Source organism: Emys orbicularis, chromosome 4 (genome assembly GCF_028017835.1).
Source record: "Emys orbicularis isolate rEmyOrb1 chromosome 4, rEmyOrb1.hap1, whole genome shotgun sequence".
In the NCBI taxonomy this organism is placed as follows: Eukaryota; Metazoa; Chordata; order Testudines; family Emydidae; genus Emys; species Emys orbicularis.
Window position 1 is genome coordinate 10,982,657 of NC_088686.1, and position 19,954 is coordinate 11,002,610.

The 19,954-nt window shown below is 43.6% G+C and overlaps 1 protein-coding gene across 1 annotated transcript in view; it reads left to right on the top strand.

Moving 5' to 3' along the window:
* Positions 1 to 19,954, top strand: part of KTN1 (kinectin 1) — a 74,749-nt gene that overhangs the window by 32,424 nt on the left and 22,371 nt on the right. The window contains exons 17-30 of the mRNA XM_065402429.1: positions 2,124 to 2,192; positions 4,957 to 4,991; positions 5,142 to 5,232; positions 6,699 to 6,767; positions 9,790 to 9,827; positions 10,702 to 10,792; positions 10,947 to 11,015; positions 14,018 to 14,055; positions 14,712 to 14,802; positions 14,895 to 14,972; positions 16,580 to 16,617; positions 18,248 to 18,338; positions 18,445 to 18,513; positions 18,951 to 18,988. Of these exons, the coding sequence (XP_065258501.1) occupies positions 2,124 to 2,192; positions 4,957 to 4,991; positions 5,142 to 5,232; positions 6,699 to 6,767; positions 9,790 to 9,827; positions 10,702 to 10,792; positions 10,947 to 11,015; positions 14,018 to 14,055; positions 14,712 to 14,802; positions 14,895 to 14,972; positions 16,580 to 16,617; positions 18,248 to 18,338; positions 18,445 to 18,513; positions 18,951 to 18,988 (905 nt within the window). The remainder of the gene's footprint in view (positions 1 to 2,123; positions 2,193 to 4,956; positions 4,992 to 5,141; positions 5,233 to 6,698; positions 6,768 to 9,789; positions 9,828 to 10,701; positions 10,793 to 10,946; positions 11,016 to 14,017; positions 14,056 to 14,711; positions 14,803 to 14,894; positions 14,973 to 16,579; positions 16,618 to 18,247; positions 18,339 to 18,444; positions 18,514 to 18,950; positions 18,989 to 19,954) is intronic.

Here is a 19,954-nt window from a genome sequence, read left to right on the forward strand (position 1 = left end):
AAAGCGTGGGTAGTCAATAGGCAGACTGTGGGTCAAAGCTAGACTGCCAGATGCTTTTGAACGAACCCCAAAATATTTTATTTACTTAATATCATTCTTTTCTTTTCTTTGGAGTCTGGACCTTGACTATACCTTGACCAAGAAATTTGGATCCTGACAAAAAATAACTACCCCTGCCATAAAAGATGTAACAGTGCTGGGAGTTGTAGCGCTTTTCATCAGAGGAAAGACAGAACGGGATGAGTATCCTAGTCCAAAATGGATTGATTCTCAATCATAACTAGTTGTGCAAATAACTGATCTTTTAGCTCGCTGGGAATTCTGGGAAAAAATGTTTCAGGTCAACCTGAGAGAGAATTTAATTTTTTTTTAGCAAACTGTGAAAAGTCAAAGAAAAATTCATTTGGGGTCCAACAGTGTTTCATTTAGATTATAAGTGCTTTGAAACATTTTTAATTATTATTTTTTTTTTTTTTAATTTTGAATCATAGAATATCAGGGTTGGAAGGGACCTTAGGAGGTCATCTAGTCCAACCCCCTGCTCAAAGCAGGACCCATCCCCAGGCAGATTTTTGCCCCAGATCCCTAATTGGCCCCCTCAAGGATTGAGCTCACAACCCTGGGTTTAGCAGACCAATGCTCAAACCACTGAGCTATCCCTCCCCCCTCCAATTGAAATGTTTCGACTTCTTCAGTTTTTTTCAACACAGTTTTTGGCAAAACAGACACAAATTTTGTGAAATGTTTCGGTGTTGCCAAACTTGCATTTTTCATGGGAAAAATGCTTTTGGCCAAAAAATTTCGCCCAACTCTAATCACAGTCCTTTTTGTTGTACTCCTTTCCTGTCTAAACTTGCCCTGTAAAGCTTTGGGGTAGATACCATGTGTTTAGAGAAAGTGCCTTGCAGATTTTTTAAGGATTCTGAAAATCACTGGTAAAAGTGGTGTAAGCTGGGTTCTAAAAATACATACTGATGGAGGAGCTAAATGTAGATTTAAAAAAAGACTACGTGGTGAATAACTGCATTTCCTGCCTTCTCCAGCAAGTGGGAACAATCAGCAAGTTGTGGACAAATAGCTGTGGAATGATCTAAAGTGCCTAGAAACTAATAATGGTTTTATCTAAGCTAATGGGACTTTAAAGGTGAGCAGGAAGGGTCCAGCTATGATGGTGTTGCTTTCAGTACAGAAGATAAGAATGTATTGATCCCATGGATCCTAAATTTATTATCTCCAGTCTGTAAAGAAATATTTTTACTGTTCTGCTCTTCATAGTGTCCAATGGATGTTTGCATCCCAAGCAGTACTAAGTTGGTGCCAGTCTCCAAGAGAGGTGAAGTGGCTATGCAGTCACCTGTGTAACTGGTGGGGAGAAAAATGTGTTCATTAGAAGCCAGCGTTGTTTCAGAAATAGCAATCTAGGCTAGATGTGCAGTCTTTTTTTGAGGTCTTGATTTGCCAGTTAAGATAGGGTTCTGTTTCTGCTCCAGAGAAACTGCTTTGTCGCCTCGAGAATGATTATCAAAGGCAGAGGAGGGACCCACAGTATGATTACTTGCCTTCTTGTAGGCATCTAGTCCAACAGCTGGAGCTGGAGCGTGCAGGAGACTGCAGACCCATCTGTTTTTGCTGTGTTTATAAACATTTTAGGGTAGCTTGCGAGCATCTGGGAGGTGATATTGGAACCTTTGCTTTACAAAATGAGCATTTTGTAAAAGCCAGTCATCAGCAATAGGTTGACGTGGTGCTAATAAGTGGTTTTCTGTAGGAGGATAGACTAGATTTCACTGTCGTATACTAGGTAAGAGCTACAACTCCCAGCACTGTTACATCTTTTATGGCAGGGGTAGTCAATTATTTTTTGTGTGATCCCATCCCTGGGGATGAGGACTATTTCTCTTGGCTATCTGGGGACAAAAGTCTTAATGTTCTGAGGAAGCAAGAAAGAGGGAAAAGCAACTTTTTTTTTAGTCTTTTGTTTTTTATGCTACTGTATTTATGTTTTAAAAAAAAAAAAAAAAAGCTGCAACTTCTCTACTTATGATTCATTACATGGCGAACGTTACAAAACCAAGCAATTTGGGCATGCTGTTCTGAACTGACGGCTTGCTATCTCCTTCCAGGTTCTTAAGGATCAAAACAAAGCTTTGCAATCGGAAGTTCATAAACTGCAGGCTCTCTTGTCCGAGCAGGTACAATCAATATTTACTGATGTCTTGTTAAATAGCCGGTGTTGTTGTTTTTTGTCTTAAAGAGTTCTGCTTCCGACCAGGGTCCCTAGTTGAGCTAGTTGAAAACTCAGCTGCTCTGTCCATTGCTTTTAGAGCCCTAGTTTTACTACTGCGAGATGGAAGGTCCTTTGTGGCCCTAACCTGATGGGTGAGCAGCAGCTTTCAGTCAAGCTGCTGGATATAAAGAAAATCCACTAGAGATCCTCAGGAGGCCCGTGGGGTATCAGGAAGCCAATGTTGAGTCAAAAGCTTGGGAACAGATTGCCCAAGCGGTTGACGAGTCAATCTGATTGGTTAAATATAACTTGGTGAGCCATGCTACACCCTCCTCCACCAAGATGTGTCAAGACAGAGGACATCACTCTTTCCTTTTGTCTGTATGTCACCTGTCCCAGCAGCCAACATGGCCATTGGAGATCAGAGACATTTGGCTCAAAATCCCTGAGGGTTCTTCTTCATTTGGATTTTGGTGCTTACTGGCCTGTGTTTTCTTGTTATAGGCTTCTCCTTCCCCAGGGGTCCTGATGACCTCTCAGGCACAGTTCGTTATAATTGTAGCTCAGTCAGATGGGGCTTGTTGCAGCAGAGAGTATGGAAGGTCATGGTGTTACAGGTGAAACAGCACTGGTAAATGAGACAGCATCTTGCTAGTGGAAGGAGCCCCGCTTCTTCATTTGGATGAGGCTCATTCTCTAGCTTGAGCTGATCAGTGAGAGACCAATGCCCCAAGGAGGGAGGTGGTATGGGGCACTTTAAAGGGACAGCTCCTGGCAGTGACATGGAGGCAGTAAACTGGTCATTCCACCAGGCAAGCCCTTGCTGTGCTAATGGGGAGGGGGGATTGCTCTGTCTCCTTTTGTCCTGGGTCACTTTACATGGATGTGATGCAAGGCTGAGTGGAGGTGGATTCTTGCAGGCAATGGTATGACTCTTCTCGTTTGCTCCATGTGGCAGGTTGTTACATAAGAGCCTTGGCCATTTGACCCAATGTTTTAGTGCAGGGGTAGCAACCTATGGCACGCGTGCCGAAGTCTGCACACGAGCTGATTTTCAGTGGCACTCACACTGCCCGGGTCCTGGCCACCAGTCCGGGGGGCTCTGCATTTTAATTTAATTTTAAATTAAGCTTCTTAAACATTTTAAAAACCTTATTTACTTTACATACAACAGTAGTTTAGTTATATATTATAGACTTAGAGAAAGAGACCTTCTAAAAACGTTAAAATGTATTACTGGCACGCGAAACCTTAAATTAGAGTGAATAAATGAAGACTCGGCACCCCACTTCTGAAAGGTTGCCGACCCCTGTTTTAGTGTATTCACTCCACAGAGGGAGTGGGAGGTGCAAGACAGCTTGCTATCAACATTTAGCTCTGTGTGTACTTTGTAGATGCTGTTGCGTTAGGTCCTCTAACTCTTTTACTGCTTTTGATGCTCTTGGTTTCACTGCAGCTGTAAATCGCACAGAATTACCTGCGCTTTCATGCAGGTTGTCTGCTAATACTGTTCCCTCCCTCAGAGTTTTGGGCTGGTCTCTACTCCAGACTGACCCTTTTTACCATGTTGTCACTCACCTTCCAGTTTCCAGACTGAATTGCCCGCTTGTTTTCCCTTGAAAGGGAGCGGTAGCCATTCATCTGTGAGCTGCCTCTTGTTTTGTGCCAGCTGCCTTTCCTCTGCGGTAGGGGCTTGTGACAGGACGAGGGGCAATAGTACCATATTTCTTCAGACAACCAAAACTCTAGGCTTTACAGCGAGCAACATAAAGCTAAAATTGAACTTAAAAAATCTGGACCCCTTTGTATTTTTCAGTCTAACCCGATGAACCTTTTTCTAATAAACTTTTTCCTTGTGTAAAGGCCCACTGACTATCATAATGACCAGTACTACTGGTTATTCTTAGTCTTATTCCTGATCTCTTACCTGGAGCACTCCCCCACGTATCTTGTTCCTTACCTACCAGACAAGTTGGTAGTGGCTGCCTGTGAAAAGCATCAGCAAAAGACATGGCTTTACCCTTTCACCACAGGTCTTGCTGCCTCAGCTTTGAAATCTGTTTGGCTGCAGTTATAGCTGCCAATCAGCAGCTCCTACCCCTGGAATGGCTCCATTGTTCTAAGGTGTGACAGTTAGAGATTCCCAACTGGCACTTTGGAGCCTGATGCAGGGTTTTCTCCAGCTGTTGGCTTGAGCGCCTCCTCCCTTGTGGGTGGCATTAAAAAAGCTGCTGCCAGCATGCACTGCTGTTGGCCCCTGCATAGATGTAAAAGCCAGAGCCTGGTGCGTGGTGCCTCAGCTAAGTACATAGATTTGGAAAATGTAGAAACTTTGATCTTGATTACACTCGTAGGTGTTCAGGTCTGTGGGCTGGAAGTTCTGAGCCAGATGCTGCAGGGTGCTGGGCGTCCTCAACTCCCACCGACATCGTTGGAGTTAGGGGGCAGTTGGTACCTCATGAGATTGAGCCTGATGTCCAGAGCTCCTTGCTGTTTGTGAACTAATATGAAGAGTATAAAAGCTAGCCTGGCCCAGCACTCCTGTCCTAACGGGTTCTAATCCCGCTTTCCAATAGCAGTATTGGGAGCACACATTATGAAAATCCTACCTCTTGGACTAGTTTAATCCAATAACTAGACAAGCTGATGCTAACCAGTCCTTTCTGTTACTAAATCTTAAACCAGTGTTGATCCAATCGGTGACCAGCTTTTCATACTTTAATTTATAGGCTAATAAAGAACTGTTGGAGCAAATGGAAAGGAGGTAAGGGATTTTCAGCTCTCATCAAGGAAGCTAAAATACCTACTTGATCCTATGGCAGTAAGGTTACTGTTTTTTCCCTGAAAATTTCTTGTAGGGCCAACTTGTTTCTTCATGGAGAATATCTTGTAACATCTTTGTTTAATTTCTCAGTATTACTGAAAAGGATGAAAAGATAAAGACAGTTGAAGAACTGCTGGAAGCTGGGCTCATACAAGTGGCTAATAGGGAGGAGGAATTGAAGGTAAAAATCTCTTGCAATATTATCATCAGTGGGAAATAGAGACTGGGGTTTCTCATGTTATGTGTAACTTTGAGCTGTGGGTCCCCATGTCAAGGTTCCAGAACATTTCCTTTGAATAGGGAAAAGTGACCTCCTTGAGGCCAAAATGTTCACTTCCTGCTGCTGATGTTTTCGTGCACAAGTTAGAACAGTCTATTCTTATTCTAGAGGAATTTGGTAATGTCCTAGTTGGTCAGGACTAAAAACCAGTGCGATCGACATGTATATGTCCAGAGTGATTAGTGACAAGATTACATCTAGAAAAAGTTATTTAAACTCTTGGGATTATTACTGTAGCTTCTGTGATTTTTCTACTCTAACGGTAGTTGGAAGATGAAGTAAATTGTAAACCGATCGAATTTGCTTTTACTGTCCACCTAGAAGTATTTGTAAATACATCAAAATGGAAGAATGTTAAATTGATGGGAAGCCCAGAAAGCCACAGTGGCAAAAAATATCATCCACTTCCACCTCTAGCTGGCCAGCAGACCGCTCCTTTCCTATAGAACACCAGTCTGAGCATGGAGATCTATGTACTTGTAAATGACCGGCTCAGTGACTGAAACTCCAATCTAGGAATGAAACCATCTGCCATAAAAAAAGCTACAGTTTGCACAAAAAGCAACAGTCTGGTAGTTAAGCAACCAAAGTTGCTGTGGGCACATCATTCTGGTGCTCTTCACTGCTCTAGCGCACTGTGAATTGGTGTCTAGTTCAAGGTGTGAAGGCTGGCATTCAAAGGCCAAGTGAGGACTTTCACAGAGGCCGAACGGAGGCCATGGAACTTGGTATCAGATGAAATTGCAATGATTACTAAACTCGCTACAAAACTTTTTTTTTTTTTTTGACCTAACATTCCTGCAATAAATATTTCCATGCCCCCTCGCCCATGCCCCCCTCCTGTAATTCTGTTCAAAGTAGCCCTTGAATGCTACTTGCTGGGAAGGAGAAGAGTGACTATTGCTGGTATCTGGATGATGCTCAGATACAATGGTGGGTGCCACCATAAACTACAAATGTACATATTGTGGGTAGGCAGTTTTTAAGGGGTCAGAAAGGTTGACGGGTATTTGAAGGGTGTGTAAATTCCCAGAGAGAGGAGGCTTGTTTCACAGTGGTAAAAATAAGAAAAGGAAGCTTTTTAGGCTAAAATAAGAAAATTACTGGCTTCCCTTGACATGTAAAACTAGACTAGATAAAACATTCTATACTGGCAGGGCGTAGGGAGATTAGATCTAGGTGGGTCTTTTTTCCATCTTTAATTTCTATCCTGTTTCAGTTGGAGTCAATTTAATTGAGAGAGATATAAAAACTTGAAGGACAATATTGCTTTTATGAGGAATCATCCAAAGAGCAGTGAACAAATTTGTGTTTGATCTTTCTTAAAACTGCATTTTTCACTTTTCCTGTGTATTTCTCTTTAAAAGGCACTGCGAGCAGAAAATTCATCCTTGAAAAAAGAAGTTCAAAATCTGCAAATTCAGCAATCAGATCAGGTAGTACTTTAAATCCTAAATTGTATTACATGCAAACTACATTAAAAGAATTTTAAGATTTAAAAGTCAAGCACTCAAAAGTTAGGAAATGCCATAACTGAGATTGCCTGTGTGACTTTAATTTGGCACCTGTGTGTATGTATTATGAAGAAGAGCGCTGTGTAGCTCGAAAGCTTGTTTCTTTTATCAGCAGAAGTTGGCCCAATAAGTAGGGCCCTACCAAATTCATGGTCCATTTTGGTCAATTTCATGGTCATAGGATTTAAAAAAATCATCAATTTCATGGTTTCAGCTATTTAAATCTGTAATTTCATGGTGGTGTTGTAATTCTAGGGGTCCTGACCCAAAAAAAGTGGGGGGGGGTCGCAAGGTTATTGTAAGGGGGGTTGTGGTACTGCTACCCTTACTTCCATGCTGCTGCTGCTGCTGGTGATGGCGCTGCCTTCAGAGCTGGGCAGCTGGAGAGCAGCAGCTGCTGGCCAGGATCCCAGCTCTGAAGGCAGAACCGCCAGCCAGCAGCAGTGCAGAAGTAAGGATGGCATGGTGTGGTATTGCCACCCTTACTTCTGTGCTGTTGCCTGCAGAGCTGGGCCCTCAGTCAGCAGCTGCCACTCTCCGGCCACCTGGCTCTGAAAGGCAGCAGCGCAGATGTAAGGGTGGCATGTTATGGTATTGCCACCTTTACTTCTGTGCTGCTGCTGGCGGGCGCTGCCTTCAGAGCTGGGCACCTGGCCAACAGCTACTGCTCTCCAGCCACCCAGCTCTGAAGGCAGCACAGAAGCAAGGGTGGCAATACTGTCAACCCCCCCATAAAATAACCTTGTGACCCCCCCCGCAACTCCCTTTTAGGGTTTCCCTTTTGAGAAACACTGGTCTCCCCCGTGAAATCTGTATTGTATAAGGTAAAAGCACACAAAAGACCAGATTTTACGGTCTGTGATGCGTTTTTCATGGCTGTGATTTTGGTAGGGCTCTACCAATAAGAGATTACCTTACCCACCTTGCGTCTCTATGCATTGAGCCAACCTTTGGTTACATAATCTTGTACAATTTTTTGATACCCACATGGGTTATCAGCAGGGTTGGAACCATTAGATCCAGATATTCAGATATTTGCTGACTGCAGAGGAATGGTGAGACTCAAGAATCTTGGGTTCCATTCTAACTTCTGGAAAGGAGCCGGTTCTAGTGGGTATAAATTCTTCAATCTGTTCCCCCAAGTGGGACCCTCTTCTGCCCCAGCCCTTCCAACCCATTCCTGACTTATCTCTTCTCCCACTCCTTGCTCCTCATTCCGGCCCCATTCTCCTTAGCTAGCCAGTCCCAGTCTCCATTCTGCAGGCATCTCATCCCAGTCTCTTTTTCCAGCAAGTCCTAGTCTCACCTCTCAGAATATCCCATCCCAATCTCCTTGTCCCACCATTCCCAGTTCCATCCTGTGTATCTTCCCCGTTCTCCCTCCCTCCCAGTCTCTCGCCTCCAGATCTTGAAATGGAACGCAGGATTCCGGATCTCACCGTTCCTCTGCTGTCAGCAAACATCTGTGAAACCCACTGGCAAAGTCTTTCTCTACTCCTCTCTAGCGCTGGCCCACATAGAGGGTGACAACCTACTACTGCTGTCAGTTACTCCATTAGCTCAAATGGCAGAAGTCTGTGCCTCTTGATCTAAAGGTTCCAAACCTACTGATGACACCCATGGAGTCTGTATGATACCATACAATGCAATTTCTGTGTTTAGTATTTAAAAAAACAAAAGAACAAAAAAACCTAGGAAATTACACATACAAAACCTGTGTTCAAAATATTAAAGTTGCAAAGTCAAACCTTCAAATTGGGAAATGCCAGAAGTAAGGTTGCCCAGGCAACCTGAATGTAGCCCTCTGGTACATATGAATTATGATGTCTAATTATATGATCAAAACTTTGATCTAATTTTTTTTTGGGGGGGGAGGAGTATGTGTCCATTATATAATGCTCTTGTTTTATTATTTGGGCAGTTGCAGGAGTCTACTCACCTATTGGCACCGGGTTTCACCCAAACAGCTCATGAGAGCACTTTTAATACTGAAAAAAGCTCACGGGGAGCCTATATAAATTTCTACTTACTGATTTTGAAGTTTATAAATGTACAGTATCTATCCCCATTCTCTACTTGCTTTACTGGCTGATAAAATGCGATCTATACAAAAGAATAACAAATCCAGCAGCAAATCCCAACCCCTTTAAACCAGACAGTTGGCAAAGAAATTTCTCTGCCTCTTGCTTCCCCCAATATCTCAGCCCCCATCTCTCTGTCCTCCCCAAAGCTCAAGGAAATACAGATCATGATAACAATCTGGTGATATCAAATAAAGTCTGTTAGGCACTATGTGCCAATGATTGTAGGTTTTTTTTACTGTATGTACTAATAAACCTACCCAATTAATTGCAAAGCATGACCTGCACTTGTACACAGAGTTATTGATTGCACTGGGAGTGCTGTCTGTGACCTGAAAAATGGACCGGTGACCTTAAGGTCCAGGCAGAGGTTTTGAGTCCACTGTCTTTTTGGTCTGTGTTTGTACAGTGCCTGCCTAGCCCGGTGGGGTGCTGGTCCATGCCTAAGGCTCCTACACACTGGGGTAATTCCAGTGCCTTTGTGGTATGTCTTGACCATTGTTAAAGAAGCAGTGGCTGGGCTTTATCTCACGAGGCATTGCCAGTTTAATAGCTCATCTTGAACCTTTGCTTTTGGGGAAGGTTTTTCTGGAGCGTGTTGCAATAACTTGGATGAGTTTTGTGATGATGGTGGTCACTAGTCCACTAGGGACCACCATAGAAGTCATCAAGCCGCCATCCTATGATAAAAACTTAGGGCCACTACAAACCCAGACCAAATTCAAACCAGCATCTTAGAGTTTGCAAAGCTTTGTGTCCCATTACTGATCCCTGCGCTCTCCAGGCCCTTTCCCTCCCACTAACCACCAGTTAGTTACTTTGAACCCTTCAGTCTCTCTAAACTAAATATTTGTTTTGCTCAGATTTCTTTTGAATCAGTTGTGGAAGAACTTCAGAAAGTGTAAGTAGCATTATGAACCTGTTATCCCTCTGCCCTAAACCTCATTCCACTTTTCCAACTCCTCTTTGCTATGTTCAGGGGTATGTTGCCTCTCCTGAACATTCCATTTTAATCCGGTGTACAAAGTTTGCATGGCTGTATGAGCTCTGAGCAACACATCAAGCTAAACTAATGCTTCTGTAAATCCAGTAATAGATCTACACTAAATAGTGTAGGGGACAGGAATTGATTGACGTAGGACTCACATTAGTTTTGCTAGCCCAGGCCTTAGGGGTCTAGGCCTGTCCTTGGTCACTAGATGCTGGACCATTAGATTATTGGCTGGTTCTCCTTTAATGTGTGTGAAAGGAGTGGATTTGTATTTCTTACCCTTAAAGGTTAAGAAAAACAAAAAAACAGCAGTAAATATTTTGCTGAAGCATGTTTGCCAGAACTTGAAATCTGAAGGTAGGCATGTGGCCTACTAGGACTACTGCTACTGATTACAAACCAAACTAGGTACCTACCAACCAGGGTGACCAGACAGCAAGTGTGAAAAATCGGGACGGGGTGGGGGGTAATAGGAGCCTATATAAGAAAAAGACCCAAAAATTGGGACTGTCCCTATAAAATTGGGACATCTGGTCACCCTACTACCAACGGTGCACAGAGCTAGTTATTGCAAAAGCAAGCTTGTACCACATTGCCCTATCCCCCTCCTTCCGCTACCCTGGGTGTGTGTAGGATACCCACTTGTGTGGTTTTGATATACAGATGTACAGCACCAAGCACAGAGGGGCCTGTCTGGGGCTCTTAGGGGCTACTGTGATGTTAATAATGATCGCTTACGCTACTTCAACTAGCTTGTGACGTTTCCTCTCTGTTCTGTGCTAAGAATCCGTGAGAAGGATGGAAAGATAAAATCGGTGGAAGAACTCCTGGAGGCTGAAGTCCTCAAAGTTGCAAACAAGGAGAAAACGGTTCAGGTACCTATCAGAGTCGTGCTGTTGCCTTTCTGTGTCTGTGCCATTAACTTCCATTTATTTGTTCTTGCCTTGTATTTAGTAGTAATAAACTTGTAGAATACATTTTGTGGTGCTGTCTCCATTGTCCAATCCTGTCTGTTTTGTCATTGAAAAGGCTTTCACACAGGAATTAGAGGCTCTGAAAGAAGAAGTAGGAAATTCCCAGCTTGAGATGGAAAAACAGGTAAAATTCCTTAGAGCTGGAAGTATGGGGCAGCCTTGCAACGGATGCTTTGCTTACTAGCATAACTGTTCTAGTACGTCAGCTGTTTTACTGGGGCCTGTCACTGGATGAGGCCTGGTTTTGTAGGGTGAAGTTTGTTATAGGGAAGGCCCTTTACTTCTGGTTATTGTGTTTAACATTTCATGGGAATTTCAGGGTTTGTTACAAAAATTAAAAAAAAAAAAAAGTGTAAAAATCAGTGCAAAAATTAACTTCACTTTTTTCTGGGTAAATATCGGGGTTAATACTGGGGGACAGGAAAATACCCCAATGAATAAAGAAAAGTAAGAGTACTTCTGACCTGGCTCCAGCGGGAGAGATGGTGGCCCAGGTTACCAAGCCACTATCTCTCCTGCCGAAGGGGTCCCAGAAGACGTGGGGGTGGAGAGGGCACCATCTACCCACTCTGCCTCCTTTTACCCCTTCCAGGCCCGCTCTGGAAGGAGAGATGATGGATCAGTTACCTGATCTGCCCAGGTTACCGAGCCGCCATCTCTCCTGGAGCAGGGAAATGGGTCTCTGGGGTTCCCCTTGGGTCTACCCAGGTTACCCGAGATGACCCCTTTCCTTCCAGAGCAGGGAGTCAAGTCTAGGGAGTTTAAAGTAAAGTTTAAAGTCTAGGCACTTTATTTAGGATTTGAGCACTGATGTACATGTATGCACACGTGTATGTGTCTTACACAGCCTTACTTTAACAGCCAGTCTCGCATTAACACTTAGACTAACTTATTTTTAACCTAAACACGTCTAACTAATGTAGTGTATTGGATTTTCTTAACATCATCAGTCTCTTTGTGTTCCTTAGTGGCCCAAAATTCAGATGCAATTCGGTAAAAAATAGCTTTTTGTAAAACCGGGAAATTTTTTTGGTAAAAATCTCTACAAACCAAAATGAAGCCCTTGGTTATAGGGTACAAAACTATAAAGATACAGTCTAACAGACGTCTTCCTCAGCGACCCCATAACAGATACTCAGTCCTGTGCTTGCTAGTGAGAGACTTGGTGAGAACTTGTAGCTCAAAGCTCTGCGCAGTTAGTTCCAGCAGCTTCACACCTTCGTTTCGTAGAGCCCTGGCACCCTCGAGTGCCTCCAGTGTTCTGTTCCCTTTGACTACAAACAGTGAAGGAGCTTCCTCTTACTGTCCTGCGTCAGCTGCTCTACCAGCTCAAAGCTACTGGGTCAAAATGGTATTTTCCTCCTGTCAAATCCTATCCATCCCCTCTAAAGCTAGAAGGCCTGTGCTCTCGGCATTTCTGTTCTCCAGGTATACACGCCAGCCATTCTCTTCCCTTAGCCAGTAGTTGCAAACAAGTCTTTGCAGAGTGAGTTTTCACTCCATCTGTGAGGAGCAAAGAGGTAAAAAAAAATGTCCGATGTCCTAGTTTATCTAGTGTCCCAAACAATGGGTCTACTGTCCCTATTTAGGATACTGTTGTCCAGGCAGTCTTCTCCATCTTGCTGTCAGGAAGTTGCTTGATATTTTGCCTATACTTTATTTTTCTTGATTTCACCCCGTTGTTCCTAGTTATACCTCGATGCACTACCCTTGCTCTTACCTCTCGTCTGTGCTCATCCCCTTCAAATATTTAGAGCAGTGGTTCTCAAACGTTTGTCTTGGTGACCCCTTTCACGCAGCAAGACTGAGTGCAACCCCCCCTTATAAATTAAAAACATATTTTTTAAGGTACACTATTATAAATGCTATAGGCGAAGCAGTGATTGGTGGTGAAGGCTGACAGCTCATGACCCCCATGTAACAACCTGACGGGTCACCACCTCATTTGAGAACCCCTGATTTAGAGGGTGTTCGTCAAAGTTATACATCATTTTTCTGTCTAATCTTTTCTCCTAAAGCAATCCCTCCTGATCTTGATGTTTGCTCAGCTTTTTTCCCTTAATTCTCTGGTAGCGTGCCCAGAATTGAACACAATATGTAGCTGCAGTCTCATGAGAGCTAGATAGGACACCACCTCCTTGAAGTGCTGCTCCGGGAGGTGAGAGCTGTGCTCGTGCAGTGCATTGTGGGAGACTTTGTGAAACCACCAGGGCACTGTGGAGTGTTAGCAGAGCGCTAGTTGAACCCTTTTGGCTAGTCAATCCACACTGGCACCAAAATGATTGAGGACCCAACACTGTCTAGCTCTGATGCGTAGTCTGCTCTAAACAGTAACTAGTTCCCCTGTAAACTGTTTGACGCACCTGCGGGTATGGACATGAGGTGTTTTTATAGTGGAACAAACATTACTTCGCATGATGCATTTCTCTGCTGTAGACAAGGCCTTGGAAATAATTCAGGTTCTAATGCAGCACTGGAGCAGGGTACTACCTACTGGAGTTAATGGGCTTTGAGCTATTGTGATTCCTGCCAGGTCTCTTGCTAGGAGTATGGACCGTAGGCTTATAGTCTGCTGTTTTGATATAGAATTCAAATGAAAAAATATTCCAGGTAAGCTTTGTCTCTCCCTTTCATCCCCCCACAAAAATTAAATACTCCATTTGGCATCCTTCTTTGAACAGAGACGTAAAGGGGCACTGGCAGTCTGGAAATCCTATTTAAAAATCTCTTGTGTTCAGATCTAAATTAATAAAAGAGATCATCTGTTTTGAACTTCACTCAGGGTGGCTAGTGGAACAAAACAGATGTCTTTAGGGTCCGTTTATGCCTCCTGGTTCTCGTACACTGGCCCAGTGCTGGAGTGCTGCTATTTCTGACACTGCAGGGAGTGTGCTAAATCATTATGAAAAGTGTGTAAATGAGAACATTCAGTTTTGTAACTCTTTCCCCCAGACCTAAACTACTAGACAGTGACCCTTTTAACAATCTCTGATGGCCTTGTTTTCCCATTCTTCCTCCCCAAACTAATTTTAATAGTTGTCTGTTTACTTAGCTGTATATACTGGACTTCGATGTGGATAGCCCAGTCTTATAGGAGTGATTTAAGTACCAAATGTTTGTCTTTAGGTATTGATCACTTCACAAGTCAAGGACCTTCAGAACCTGTAAGTACTGTTACTATAACGGAAGCATATAATCTGCTCTATGGCATCCTTCTTCACATTTTGTTTTAAGAACATTTCAACTTCTCTGACCTCCATTCTGTGTGAAATGAGCAAGTAGTATTAGTGGACAAGCATCCTTGTTACGAATGCCATTGCCATAGCGGGGCTGTTTGCTGAAATCGCCGAGCAGGTCGTCAGGTGTTCAGTGGGCATAGAGACCCAACTACTTGACAGGTGCTACATCCAAGTCAGAGTTGAGAAACGCTGGCAGGGCAATGTGGGACATTTACACTGGTATCCTTTCTGTACTTGTGTGGAAAAATACGACTTAAATCTCCATGACTATCCATTCAGCCCCTTTCATGTGGAGCGGGGAAATATCTTGAGACAAGGGGAAATGTGTATGGAATAACTGCAATGTATATCGGTGCAGAATTTCAGTCCACTTTGATTTAATGAGCTGTAGCATTGATCAAGTGCGCCTTTCAAGCTCCCTGCAAAAGCAGAGTGAAATGGAAGTGTTCATACTCCCGTTCAGCTGGCATAAACTGCAGTGGAGCCTTTGATCACGCAGCCTGCTCTTGTTTGTTATGCACTCGCTGCAAAGTTTGTTTTTTTCAAATGGATAAAACACTTTTTTGTGCATAATGGTACAGGTTGAAGGGAAAGGAAGAACAGATGAAAACTGTGGAGGCCTTATTGGAAGAGAAGGAGAAAGATATTGCTAAGAAAGGAGAATCGTTGCAGGTAAACTTTTTTTTTTATTGTCCAGCAAAGTGTTTGATGCAATAACTATGAATACAGAATTTACAGACACTTAAATCTTTTTCTATCCAAAGAGTCAACAAGATACAATTACCCACTTAACCAGTAAAGTTCAGGAGCTAGAGCAACAGAACTTGGAACAGCTACAGCAGGTATGGATTCCAGAGCAGAATGGTCTGGCAACGTCTTTGGGTTTTTGTAAAGGCATGGGCCATCCCCGGTACAGCATTGTGGGTGCACCCTGCCTTACTGCCCTATCAGGGGAAGTTAACAGATTCACTTTCACAGGGCAAGGAGGAGCCAACACACACGAACAAAATAGCATTTCTCCTTTTACTAAGGTTTCAGGACTGTAGCAAGTACCGTAAACAGTTCATAGGGTCCTCACCTCACCTGGGTCAGAGCTCCCAACTTAAAGTCCACAGAACAAAGCCTCTGGTTAGGTTAGTCTCCTAGGGCCTGAGGAAAACCACCATCACCTGCTGCTGCCTGCATGGCTTCTAGTTCCAATACACTTCCCTCTCTCTAGTTCAGCTTCCTGTTCCTGTTGAAATAGCCAGCCCTAGGATGGGGCAGGGCCTCCTTGCTTACACCCCAGTCTGACCCTTCACACTTCTGAATTGGACAAATGCTTTTTGCTTCTACTTATGGCCCATTTGAAAGGACAGGCCCTGGTTTAACTTAGTGATTTTAAACCTATTTAGGACTTGTATACACTTGAAAGTTAATTTGTATTAAGGTAGAGTGAATTGATAGTGCAATATCTATTCTGGAATAACTCCATATGTAGACAAGCCCTTGGTTAAACCAGTGCAAAAGGCTGTGCGGACATGCTTATTTCGATTTGCAATGGCTTGTCGTGGTTTAGCTTGAGTTGATTAAGACAAGGCTAAAGTTGCAAAAATAGCAAAAATTGAGGGGGTTTCTTACCAATAGTGGCGGTAGCAGTGATCTGAAGCCTTTGAAGTTTGTGAACTTTATCACATTTATCTGCTTTTTGGCCCCTTGAGGCTGAACTGAAGTGGTGTGCACGTCTTGGAGTTCTTTGTGCAGACCACATGGTAATTGTAGCTAGTGCAGACTGCCTGTCTTTCAGTGTCTCAGACTGATGTGAGCGTGACATAGACACAAGACAGAGCATCCATCTCCCGGGGGCACTTAAAGCCCTGGCCTGGAATCTCTGAGTGCCTCTCCCCTTTGATTTATCACAGAAGTTGTGATGGGCTGGGTTTTTGCTCTTTGTTCCCTGCATGGGGCACCAAAGGGCTGGCATGCAGCATGCTCTCAACGTAGGTTGCTGCTGCATAAATTAACTCTACAGTGCTGAAATTTGGTTCATTTTTCTGAGGGCAAGAGGTGGTGCCGAACACACACACTCTGTCTTAAGTCAGTCCTGTAGCCAGGGAGTAATTTATCCCACTGGTGGCTGGAGGTGGTAGAGGCTGGTTGAGTTAGATTTGTGCCAGTTGGCATCAGTTTTGTGGGGTTTTTGTTTGTTTGTTTGTTTAAAATACGGGGTCATGTGGTTTTTGGAGCAATATAAATGTTTAAACTCAATTGACCTAAAAACCTTTGGTCTTTCCTAGAAAAGTGACACTTCATTCTCTGTAGTTCCCTTTGTGAAGTGCTTTGAGATCTACTGATGAAAAGCGCTATATAAGAGCTAGGTATCATTATTCTGACTGATGTAAATGTTCACTGTTAAACTGAAGGTGTTTACTGTGCTGTCAGTATGGGTCTGAATGTTTCTGTTTGATAGGTATCTGCTGTGTCACAAGTCCAGGATCTGGAGATCTTGTAAGTATGCCTAGCAGCTTCTCAAGTGTCCTCTTCTGTGCTTTCTGGTCTCTGTGCTGTGATTTATCTTAAATTGAAATGTGTGGGACTTCATTGTGGGAATTTTTATGTGCTTTGGTGTAATAAGCTTTAGTGCCGATGGAAGTGCAGCGGCCTGACTAAATACTAATGCGCATACACAGAGCAAAAGGAAGTGATCATAGAGGCGTCTTTAATTTCACTAGAATCTTAACACGTGCCTAGTAGCTCTTATGTGTTGAGCACTCTCGGTATTCTGTTCTCTCCCCATCTGCCTTGACATTAAGCATATGTTTGACGAAGTGGCCAGGGTCTATACAGCATCAAAGGGTACGTCTGCCTGGCCCCTGGCAGCGAGCCTTCAAGTGCAGGTTGACAGGCTTGGGCTTGCGGTACCGTGCTAAAAATAGCTGTGTCCACGGCACTTTTAAATTGGACCTTGGGTTCTGAGATCCATTTGCTACTACGGGCTGTTTAGAAGTACCCACTCAGGCAGCAACCAACTAAACGGCAAGAGATACAGATAGCTAATTTACCCCCACAGGTATCAGAGGGGTAGCCGTGTTAGTCTGGATCTGTAAAAGCAGCAAAGAGTCCTGTGGCACCTTATAGACTAACAGAAGTATTGGCGCATGCATCTGACGAAGTGGGTATTCACCCACGAAAGCTTATGCTCCAATACTTCTGTAAGTCTATAAGGTGCCACAGGACTCTTTGTCGCTTTTTACCTCCACAGGACTCCTGAAGCACTCTACCACTTGATTTGTAAAGTTACATTTTCCATTGTCTTTTTGCTTTCATGCTAACCGTTAGTGTGACAACACTATCTAACATTAAGAGAGATAAGGATGCGCGTATTTGGTGTTTCATAAGAGAGTTGCTTTAAACATCTTTAGATTCAGATAGCTTAGTGTGCTTCTCAGAGAGACAATTCATAGATTATATAGCCAGAAGGGACCACTGTGAACATCTAGTCCACCCGCCTATAACACAGGCCTGTATTGACAGTGATGGAGAATCCACCACAACATTTGGTAATGTCCCACGCCTGTTCAGCCCAATAAAAGAGAGATGGAATCGCCTTCCACAGTCTTGAAACATTGTCCCTGGCCATGTGCCTCAGGTGATATTCTAGCTACTTCCAGGCCAAACCTGGGATTCCAGGTTGAAATCACAGAAGCCAGGTTTAATTCTTCTAGGGAGCTAGCTGGAGGGGGATTTGTAACCTTTCCCCTGTTTCTGGTTTGAATGTTATGTACGTTGATGGTGACTAAATGAATTTGCTGTTAAGTGACATGTGAAAATGACTCAATAGCTTCAGGCCAGTTCTTAGTAGGCAGGTATCTGCAGTATCACAGCTGGTGCTATTTTTGGCTTTCTTGGCACAGAGATCATAGATTGCTTGTATGTGGAGACTACTTCGTGCTGTGGTGGTCCCTGTGGATTGACCTTGCTTGGCAGCATCTTATGTCATGTATATGCTGTAAATGTACAGGCTTAATTTCTTGACTGTTGTGAAGCTAGCCCTCTCTAGAGCATCAAACTCTCTTATCCAGAGTGATACTTATTTTTTAATCAATGGACTTTTTGATTTCCTGAATGAACGTCACAGATTGAAAGAGAAGGAAGAAGAGGTGAAGAAGATGGAAGCTGTGTTAGAAGAAAGGGGGAGAGAAATTACAAACAAAGGAAAACAGTTACAGGTGAGATGTTAATGGGGAATAAGCGTCCTATGCACTAGTGTCCTGGGTGGTAAACAGGAGTGCACGGGTGTGAAGATAATGTCATCGCTTCTCTTTATTTATACAGGAGGCACGAAAAGAAAACGACTTGTTTAAAGTGCAAATCCAAGAATTAAAGCAAGAGACTTGTAAGCAGGTATGGCTCCCACTTTGACTGTGATAACTGACATTGATGGGGCTCATTGCCGTGAGTATGCACAGCAGGCTAATGCCCATTCTTTATCAGCTGCCCCAATCCTGGAACAATTTAAAGACATGTTAGGGGAATTTGTAACTGTTTCCCAGTTGCTGGATATCTGGTGCCTCTGTCCCTACTCTCCCCCTTATTTTGTGGGTCTGCATCCGTGCTGCAGTCTTGATTACCCCGCCACATTGCTCCCCTGCTTCACATTCACTCCCCTTCAGGCCACGTGTTGCAGTCACCAACTTTCTGGCCAAAAAAGACTGGACAGGAGGCTGCTAATGTTGCTGCTTGATCTGGCAGGGAGCTCTGGTGAGCAAAGCAAGGCACCTCCTCGACAGCACTCCCAGCTACTGTTAATCCGTTTTAATGTATTTCTGATCTGTTTGTAGGCGTCTCTGGCTGTCCAAAGCGACGAGCTGCTGCAAGTGTAAGTATTGCTGGTAATCGTTTTTTAATACACGTGACTTCCATTATTGCACTGAAAACTTGTACCTACTACAAACCAAATGGTTTTCAAAAGCATCAGGCATGCGAGTGAGAAATGACTGTAATAAGTTAGGTGTCTGGTAAATTGGAGCTTCACAGATGTAACTCTCTGAATCGCAATCGCTAGCTCAGGTGTTCTGCAAACCCTGAATCTCTCCTATTCGATGTTGAGGGCACAGTGGAAGCAAGCCATTTCTTAGAGCTTAAATTTAAATACGCTCAAGGTTAATGGGCTAGCCTTACCCTTCTGGTGGCTGAGATGAAAATTCATTTAAGGTTCCAAGCAAAGTGAATTTTCAGATCTTTGCTTCCCAGTGAATTCTTGTGCATGTCATGAAATTGCCTGGCTGGCCTAAATATCACCTTGAGGAAAAGCTCAGGAATGACAGGATATTACAAGCTAGAAGTGAAGCATGCCGAAAGAATTGTGTTAAAGGTTACGCAGTGCTTGCTTACAGTGTGTGTAATGGTCTCTTGCTCTCGTTCTCATGCATTAAAATGTGCCACATATTTTTTTCTCTGCTTGGTTTACAATCACTTAAATACTGCTGAATACCTCGCACTGGGTTCTACGGATCCAGGCAGACATGCTCCCTACTCCAGAGAGCCTGCAATCTAAAATAGACAGGAAGTAAAACATCCCTTGCAGAAGCGGAGGGAGTAGATAACTAAGGGTGAGCTGTTGAAAAGGGTTTCTGGAAGAAATGGGTTTTGAGGAGTGATTTGAAGAAAGGAGTCTGGCAGGCAATGAGAGAGGGGTGCTGGCCCAAAGAGAGGGGCAGTCTGATTAAGTGCTTGGGGGAGGGGAGAGCGGGCGGAGGGGGACTAAAATGAGCAGTAAGACAAAAGCATTGGAAGCAAGAGGAGGACTATGAACAAAGAGGTAATGGCACAATTATGCAAGACC